The sequence below is a fragment of the Ovis aries genome, chromosome 1 (assembly GCF_016772045.2).
Source record: "Ovis aries strain OAR_USU_Benz2616 breed Rambouillet chromosome 1, ARS-UI_Ramb_v3.0, whole genome shotgun sequence".
NCBI classification, from domain to species: Eukaryota; Metazoa; Chordata; class Mammalia; order Artiodactyla; family Bovidae; genus Ovis; species Ovis aries.
In genome coordinates, this window is record NC_056054.1 from 66,243,776 (window position 1) to 66,253,635 (window position 9,860).

At 39.4% G+C, this 9,860-nt stretch overlaps 1 protein-coding gene across 3 annotated transcripts in view; it reads right to left on the reverse strand.

The window, feature by feature from the left end:
• LOC101119517 (guanylate-binding protein 1-like) overlaps positions 1–8,656 on the reverse strand; it is a 14,511-nt gene extending 5,855 nt beyond the window's left edge. Inside the window, exons 1-6 of one of the 3 annotated variants that reach the window (XM_060411528.1) lie at positions 8,496–8,656; positions 5,131–5,262; positions 4,562–4,761; positions 1,845–1,972; positions 818–927; positions 351–547 (exon numbers count right to left, since the gene is read on the reverse strand). In XM_060411528.1, the coding sequence (XP_060267511.1) occupies positions 351–547; positions 818–927; positions 1,845–1,972; positions 4,562–4,751 (625 nt within the window). In that variant the 5' untranslated portion in view covers positions 4,752–4,761; positions 5,131–5,262; positions 8,496–8,656. Of the gene's footprint in view, positions 1–350; positions 548–817; positions 928–1,844; positions 1,973–4,561; positions 4,762–5,130; positions 5,266–8,495 lie in introns of all 3 variants that reach the window. The other 2 variants (XM_060411523.1, XM_027971775.2) reach the window with 2 other exon arrangements.
• Between the last annotated feature and the right edge of the window lie 1,204 nt (positions 8,657–9,860).

Consider the following 9,860-nt stretch of genomic DNA (forward strand, 5'->3'; position numbering starts at 1 on the left):
GGTGCATGCCTGCATTTCTTTTCTTCAAATAAATGACCATTCTACTCCTACTCTTTGGCTAATTACAGCACCACAAGCCCTAAGCATGGAGATATCCATCTAATCACAGCACAGGGCAAGGTGAAAGAAAAAGAAATTTATTCTTAGAACAGGGAGAAAAATAATCTAAAGCCAAATCTATTAATTCAGCATTACTTCTTAGTAACTTCTTAGTAACAAGCATTACTTCTTAGTAATCACCCCTTGAGAAGAAATAGAAACTATAAGTAGAAGACGACTGTTGACAGAAAACTAAGGAGTAGTAGTTTTAGTGTTTTGTCATCTGTTTACCAATTCTAAGTCCCCTTTACCTTTCCTAAGCTTGAGTGAATTCTCCAGGTACTCGTCTGCTGTGATGGACTGTCCATCTGCTTCCAAGTTTAGGGAGAAATCCCTCAGTGTCCATACGAAGTCTGGAAAGAAGCTCACAAAGTCAGCTGAATCCTCAACCTCATCCACATCAGGTGAGGATCTTGCCCTGATCCTATCTGTCAGCTCTGTCACATAGCTGAGTAGCAAAATAAGGAAAACTGGCATGAATGAAGAGTACCCCCCTCATCCTATATTAGTTCCACATACAAAGCCTTGTTTCTCCTTTGTTCTTAACCCAAGTATCCCAAGTATCAATTCTTCGGTAGGTTATAGGATTTTCCCCTTGCCATTGAATTCTTTTTTATATTTCTCATGTTTGTTTCACCAGGATTCATGGTTAGTCAGCTGTTTTTTAAAGTTTGGTCTCCCCTCTGACTTTGATGTGGTTTGGATCCCAAAAGGATACTGCAGTTGGTCCATGGCCTGCTGGTTGATAGTTCCCATACTATTGTACACAAAAGTGCTGCTCAAGAGTATTGCTAGGGCAAAGATCCAGGAGTCATTCTGGTTGTCACCCTGGAAATCAGAACATATTTTACCAGGACTGTGTTTCATTCTTATGGCACTTTCCTGATCAGCAGTAGTACAAGGATGCTCATGTAACTAGAGTGGTTTGTTTGGTTTTTTTTTTCTTTGAGACAAATGACCTATAAGATGAAACTAAATCCCAGCAAAAATGACTGTTAATAGGACTTGAAATTTGAATAGTTTTGTAATTAGTGTTTTTGGTTTACCCTGATTCTCACTGGACTCTTATGATCATTGGAAGGTAGTTGCAAAACAAATAGTCATTGCAGGTGGACATTCTAAGGGCTTAAATATAATTCAAATTTAATTTTTTCTCTTTATTTTTACAGAACAATTGTCTTCATATGGGGGCAATAATAGTTGTATTTATCCCATTACACAATTGTTGTTCACCTAACAGTTTCCACTTCTTATCTTCTAAATATTCAAACAATATCAGAGGCAAGTGTAGATCTATTACATCTGTTTTATAGATCAGAATAACTTGCTAAGGTCATTGAGGTACTGATAGACTTTAAATCCATGAGTATGGCACTTCAGAAGCTAAATCCTTAACTAAAGTTCTTTGCAGGATAAGATTAGGTTGAATTTATTTTTTCACTGCATTGGATTTTTATTCATTACGTTGAATTTGTTTGTTCTACCATTATGCATCTGGGTTATATGGCTTAGGTTATAGCTTTTTATTAATTAGAACACTGTCTACAGACCACTATGCTCTTCTTCTAGGATTCTGCCTTATGAATGTTCTCCTGACCCCTGGTTGCTAAACTTGGTTTCATGGCATGTAAACAGAAATGAAAAAAACATGGTTAAGTAAAGGTCTTATTTAAAGGAAAATTAAATAGTGTAGAGAATACACAGACATGAGGGGCTTAGTCCAAATTGGAATCCTCATTCCTTACCTTCTCCACATCCCCCAGACCCTCAGTATCAAGCAGAACTAGAGTACGGTTTGGCTTCTCGGGATGAGGCACACACCACATCCAGATGCCCTTCGTGTGAGACTGCACTGTGGAGCCCAGAGAGAAGCCTGCAAGGGGGCATGGGGAAAAGAGAGGGTAGAGTTTTAATATTAGGTGGTTCTGGAAGTTGAGATGACAGTTAACAAGTCCTAAAACATCTCTTAAATCAAGTTTAGGAGAACTGAAACCACAAGAAGTATTAATCTTACTTACAATCAGAGAAACAGGGCAATTAGAATATTGAATACATGAAAAGATTAAATACCTTTCATGATAAAAGCAATCAACAAGCTAGAAATAATAGGTAATGATCTCAACATAGTAAATAATAATAATGATTGTATTAAAAAAAGATACAGCCAACATTATACTGAATGGTGAAAGACAGAAATCATTCCTTCCACAAAAATTAACCAAAATGAACCAAAGACCTACAAGAAAATGAAAGTGAAAGTGAAGTTGCTCAGTAGTGTCCAATTCTTTGCGACCCCATGAACTGTAGCCCACCAGGCTCCTCCAACCATGGGATTTTCCAGGCAAGAGTACTGGAGTGGGTTGCCATTTCCTTCTGCAGGGGATCTTCCCAACCCAGGGATTGAACCCACGTCTCCCACATTCCTGACCCAGGGACTGAACCCAGGTCTCCCGCACTACAGGCAGGTGCTTTACCCTCTGAGACACCAGGGAAGCCCTTAAAGACCTAGATGTTAGAGCTAAAACATACAGAAGAACTTCACGATGTTGGATTTGGCAATGATTTCTTGGATATGATACCCAAAACACAAATAGCAAAATAAAAATACATAAGTTGGATTTGATCAAAATTAAAATTTTTGTGTATCAAAGGACATTTTTTACAGATTTAGGTATGTAACTCAGAATGGAAGAAAATATTTGCTAGTTATGAATCTGATAAGGGATTGATATCCAGAATATATAAAGAAGTCCTACAATGCAACACAAATAAGCAAACTAAAGATCATCCCAAATAAAAGAATGAGCAGAGGAATTGAATATACATTTCTCCAAAGAAATTATTCAAGTGATCAATAAACATATGAAAACATGCTCAACATTCCTAGTTGTTAGAGATGTACAAAACAAAACCACACTGTCTTGTAACAACCAATATTGGAAAGTAATTGGAAACATGTATAGATATAACTGAGTCACTTTACTATACACCTGACATTAACACAATATTGTAAATCAACTGTACTTAAAGCACTAGTGTAGATCTTAGTGAATCCTGAAAGTTGACTAATATTTATAAGAAAGTTGGAAAATTTAACATTGAATGAATTTGACAATATTAAATAATTTTTATTAAAAAAAAAACCCACAATGAAATACTATTTTATGCCCTTTAGGATGGCCACTATGAAAAATCCAGAATATAACAAGTGTTGATGAGAACATGGAGAAATTCAAACCATTGTGTGTTTCTGGTGAGAAATTATAATGGTATAGTTTTACATTTCCATCTGAATGTAAGCACCAGAATGGGACTTCCCTTGTAGCTCAGCTGTTAGAGAATCTGCCTGCAATGCTGGAGACCTGGGTTTGATTTTTGGGTTGGGAAGATTTGCTGGAGAAGGGAACAGCTACCCACTCCAATATTCTTGCCTGGAGAATTCCATGGACAGAGGAGCCTGGCAGGCTACAGTCCATGGGGTCCCAAAGAGTTGGACGTGGCTAAATGACTTACACTTTCACTTTTCTGTGGAAAGCAGTATGGCCATTTCTTTAAAAAATGAGCACAGTATTGTCATATGATCCAGCAGTTCCACTTCTTGGTGTATAATGGAAGTGAAAGTGAGGACGTGAACAGATGTTTATGAACCCATGTTCTTAGTAACATTATTCATAGTAGCCAAAACAAGGAAACAGTCCAAATGTCCATCACCTAGATGACTGGATAAACAAATTAGTATCACATACAATTATTCAGCCTTTAAAAGGAAGAGAATTTGATACATGCTACAACATTGTTGGACCTTGAAGATATTATCCTCAGTGAAATAAGCCAATCGTTAAAGGACACTCATGTCTAATTCCTCTTGTAAGAGACCAGTCAAATTTATATACAATATAGAAGGGTGGTTGTCAAGGTGGCTGGGGCATTATTGTTTATAGGGGTACAGAGTTCCTGTTGGAGGAAGTTTATGGAGATGCATGTTGGTGAAGTTTACACAACAGTGTGAATTAACTTAATACCACAGAATTTTTAAAAACAGTTACAGTGATAAATTTTGTGGTAAGTTTTATGTATATCTTACAACAGTTGAAGAAAAGAATAGCCAATACAAATTTAAACATTTTTTTAAATCTTAAAGATCAGTGGAAAATGTTCTTACTACATGAATATCTTTGTAAGAGTCTTGTAGTTTACTGATATATACATTACCTATTTTTTATTACCACATTAGTCTTTCTGGGAAAGGAACAACTTATGCTTTTAAAAAAGAAACTAAGGCAAAGTGCAAAGAGTGTGAGCTGATTCTTTCAGGTCGTAGTGACGATAATAACATAACTGTGGACTGAAAGTTAGCTTTCAGTATCCCTCCCAGGTCTCTCACATCCTCTCTTCACATCACTACATGCTGGGGGTGTGGATGGACAGAGAGACTTGGCTGGGCTCTGCTGGGGCCACTCACCCTTGTTCTTCCCAGCCAGCTTGTTCATCAGGTAGGATTTGCCTGTGCGGTAGAGCCCCACAATAGCCACCACCACAACAGGCTGCCTGACGGCAGACAGGATCTTCAGGGCTTTTGGATTAACCAGCAGTCTCCTATTAGTGTTCTCAATGAGGCACTCTGGGCCTGTCATGTGGATCTCTGAGGCCATGTCCCTTTGTCTGCAAGGGAAGATACGGGATAAATTAGAATTTCCAGTCTAAACAGATCAAGAACTTTCATGAGGTTATTTTGCATTCAGAAGGAGGAATCATAGAATCCCCCAACATGGCCAAAAGTTGTTTGTCAACAGTGAGAGAGATGAGGGAAAGATCTGCCTCCTTTTAGAAAGTTACAGAAGTACAATCAGAGTAGTTCATTAAAAATATTGATTTGACAGTGACTTATCAGCCAACATTCAGCCACCCTCATGCACAAAATCTTCCTTTTAGTTTACATGTAAATCTTTCCTTTTGGATTCTCATTTAAAAATTTATACTAGACATTAAGTGTAAAATAGAATAGGATTCAGAGAGATTTGTTGTACTTACTATGTATGCTGCTGCTGCTGCTAAGTCGCTTCAGTCATGTCTGACTCTGTGCGACCCCATAGAGGGCAGCCCACCAGGCTCCCCCGTCCCAGGGATTCTCCAGGCAAGAACACTGGAGCGGGTTGCCATTTCCTTCTCCAATGCATGAAAGTGAAAAGTGAAAGTGAAGTCGCTCAGTCATGTCCGACTCTTAGCGACCCCATGGACTGCAGCCTACCAGGCTCCTCCGTCCATGGGATTTTCCAGGCTAGAGCACTGGAGTGGGTTGCCATTGCCTCCTCTTGAGAGATTTGCTATTTATTTATTCACTAATTCTTACCATGAATAAGGAATTTCATGAATAAATGTTCATTGCTTGATATATATATCTCTGAACAATTTCTAATGATTTGAAATGCATGTTTTTCTCATTAGTTATCCTTATTTCTACTGTAATAAGTGTCCACCAGAACTTCTCACACTGCTATGCTAGAAGCAGAACTTACTTTAGCAAATTTTATAAAAAATATGTAACCTTGTGAAACACATGGCTCAAGACTCTTCCAAAACCTTGGCTTGTGGAAGCAAGGGATCTAAAAGTTAAAATTTATTACCTTCAGAATAAATAGCCTACAACAAGGTGGGGATAAACCTCACAACTGAAAATATGCATGTCGCTGAAAATTGTTTGTATATACATATATGTGTGTGTTTGTAAGGGAAAAAAGGACAATGAAATAAAGATTAAAAGATCAGGAAGCATATCAGGAGAGCTAGAGAAGAAAGTGGTTGAAAGGAAATAGCTATATTTCCAGCCATACAATTCTAAGTTTTCTGTTTTGTTCTTTTTCCCCATGTTGTAGAAGAGAAGTGAAACAGGAAGAGAAGGAAGAGGGGTAGAAATAAGGAGAGAGGGATGGGGAGGCAAAAAGGGAGGGGAGAAGCTGAAAAGGAGAGAGAGCTGTCAGAGGGTAGGTGATAAAGGGAGCTAGTGCCAAGCCAAGGAAGTCAGCGGAAGAATTGCTAGAAGGCAAAGGGCAAAGTAAACAATGATGGTGCCTTTAGCATTGCACCATGGTAGAGTCTTTAAAGAGGAAGGTGTTTAGTAAAGTAGTGGGGTTGAATTCCACTCCTAAGGCGTAAGACATCCTCGAGTTGGCACCAAGAAATTGAATGTAGTGAAACCTGTGGTATTTCCAAAGTAAGAAGTCCACTTTGAAACAAAGTTCACAAGTAGGGCTGAAGAGTATGGTGTTGTAGATTACTGGTGATTATGAGTGAAATGACACAAAATACATGAGACATACGAGACACACAAGAGACAGACAGGACACCACTCTGGCCAGAGGAACAACTGGGCAAACTAATTGCCGTTTATTATTATAAAGCCCCCTCGGCAGAATTCCAGACTGTATGAATAAGCCTTTTCAGTACAGTGCAGGTGCATACATGTTATCGTACAGCAAAGGGGAGTGAAATTCCGGCCTTCTGCAGAGTCTGTCCAGAGCCCTTATCACAAGAAGGGAATGTTCCCTTATTTGCAAGGGACCATCAATCTCAAGGCTGTGTCCGTTTCCTTGACAGAACATCTTGTTTGCAAGCAGCACATCTCCACTTTCCCTATTGTGGCCGCATTAACCCTTTAGGTGTCTTCATGAATCTGTATCTTTCACTTTGGTTTTCAGGTTTTTCTCTGTCTTCAGAGAGTCAGGTGGCTGTTACCACTACATCTCATTTAGTATGATTTCCTTCTCATGAAAATAACATATTTGTCACCCTGTCAGTTTCTTAGCTGCAGTCAAATCAGTATTGAACAAATATAATAAAGACATTGGTAATATAACTGTGCCCCAGTCAACACAGACAACATCAGCAAAGAGAAGGGCAATACTCATTCATTTCAAGCTATCAGCTGCTACTGCTAAGTCGCTTCAGTCGTGTCCGACTCTGTGCGACCCCGTGGACTGCAGCCTACCAGGCTCCTCCGTCCATGGGATTTTCCAGGCAAGAGTACTGGAGTGGGGTGCCATTGCCTTCTCCTGTAACTGCTTAGTGATACACCAATTCAACTTACTGCTATGGGGGAAAAACACCATTTAATGAGACATGAAGACAAAGCACAAACCCAACTAAGGGGACACACGCTCTGGACCAAAGCACAGCTATGACCAGAGCAAGTGAGGGGATGGGGGAGGGGAGATGGATGGGTAAACTACAGCCTCGAGGATGAGGGGTGGCGGGGTGGGTCTGGATTGATGACGACTAAGCAGACAACAGGATGAGACAGGAAATCAAAACCAATGATGAAAGCAGACCCACCGTCTGAGAACTCCAACAGCAAGGAAAACATACAGAACTGTTCTTTTACAAATATTCAGAAAGAAATCAAGCATGAAACCACAGAGAAATCGTCAAAGAATTTTAAATATCAACTAATTAGCCAATGATGCAAATTATAAAAACAGTGTGTCAAAAGACCACAAAATGGACTAGTTACCTCACAGGCCGCTTCACAGGCCACTAAAGTGATTCAGAGTTAATTTAATGATAAGCTGACTAACCATGCAGCTAACATGAAACGGGTGGTGACAGAAAAAAGAGATAATACAAGTCCAGTTACAAAGCAGAGTGTTGTGCACATGATTTCATGGGGTAAATAGCAATGCACTCACAAAGCATAAGCTAAACACGTAAGAAAGCTGGAACATGTGCTTTAGAGCCGCACACTCTGTCACCAAAAGCCCTAGGTCGTCATCCCAGTTTTAGACTCAGAAAAGCGAGGCAGCCCACGTCTTCTGTGGGGCCCTGGGGCACCGGGCTTTTCACCTGGTTTCACACACAGAGCTGGCCTGAGCACGTGGCCAGGTCCATCAGCAAGCAGACCAGTGTAGATTCTTGGTTTTGTTCCCACTGCATATTAGCCCAATAATTCCACACAAGCACAGTCATGACCCAGGACATGCTGCCACTTGATAACACCAGGATGTCATCCAACCTGTGTCTCATGTCAGGATGAGCAGCAGCCTGTCCTGATGCTGGTCATTTAAAAAATTTTTTTTATTTTATTTTTAATTAGAGGAAAATTACTCTACAATATTGTGATGGGTTCTGCCATACATAAGCATGAATCAGCCGTAAGTATACATATCCCCTGCTGCCAAGTTGTCCTCCCACCTACCTCCCCATCCAAACCCTCTAGGTCCTCATAGAGCACCAGTTTTGGGTTCCCTCCATCATACAATGCTGATCATTTTTTAGAAAACTAATGAACACTTGCAGACCCCTTCCCACCCCTGCACTAATCTTATCATGGTCTCCTTCTCCCAGAGCAGGGCTCCTTTAGCACTGGAGGGAAAAATGCTCTGAGGAGAAAATGGAGTTCTTACCTGTTTTCTTCCCAGCTTAGGTGGAGTGGTTCTGCAACTTCTCTGTCTCTCACTAGATGTTTAGACTTCTGTTTCACCCACTCGTATCCTAGGTCTTGCTTGCTTTCCTTCAGCAACCAGATGGAAGTAAAGCAACCTCTTTAACAGCTTTAGAGTAATATGAAACTGAAAGCACTGAGAGCAAAGCAATGACTCAACCATAAAAGGAATTTTTGGAAGCTGTCCTAGTATGAGGGAAGATGGGTTTCACACAATTTCTCAACTAGAACCTTCACATTAATTTTTTTGAAAGATATCTTAGAGATCATTTAATATTTTGAAAAGTGTCTACTAGGTACTTAAGTGTAATAGAATGTGTCTCAGAATTGGGGATCAGTTTAGGAAGCCTAGAAGAGGAAGCATATTAATTTTTAGGTTTAATTTCCTTAAATAATGGACACACAGTGGACCTGGCTCCTCATTTATGCATGCCATAAGTGAGGAAAAAGACACATCTTACACATTTATGAACACACAGCCCCTGGAACTTAACACCAACTGCCCAGGCAGAAAGGAGTTCTGTGTGTTGCACACATGTTCCACGCATTGTGCTGATGGTTCTATGTGGGTTAAATATTGATATCTCATAACAGACATTTTCCCACCATTTTATAGAAACTGAGACACAGGAAGACTTAATATCTTGTCTCATATTACAGCACTGTAAATAATCTGAACGAAATCATTCTTGTTTCCAAACCTTCCTGTTTAACCTCTCCAATATACTGCCTTTCCTTGTCTGTTCAGTGAATAGCAGTAGAAGTAACAGCTTTATTTTTCTTGATTGTTCTAAGGAGCACACATTTTACAAGTCTAATTCAATCCTGAGTAAAATCATGCAAAATAAGTGGTCTTGTCTCCATCTTACAGTGAAAAAACAAGAAGCCTTGAGGGAGGGTAAATAATATGCCTGGTCAAATTCACTAAGCATGTCATAAAGGTGGGATGTGAGTTTGAAACTATATTTGCCATTAAACTCTTCTTTTTCTCCTCTTCAACAGGGCTTCTGAAGGAGGGAATAGGAAAGTGAGGAGGAAGGGAGGTATTCAAGGAGGAAGGGAAATATTTATAAGAAGTTCTTCTGATCTCATGGTAAATTTCTCCCCACCTGGAAGCCAGTGTCTGAAGTTTAACAAATGGAATTGTTTTAATTATTTTATTTTGTTTTGTTATTATTTAACAAATAATTCCATTTGTTAAATTATTTTCTTTTCTTCTTTGTTATTATCTTTTAAAGTGTCTCTGGGTAAGAAGTACTTCAACTTGCTTTGAAAAATATGATTTATCTGGGTCTTCCATTTGCTGGAAGGGCTTCCCTGGTGGTTC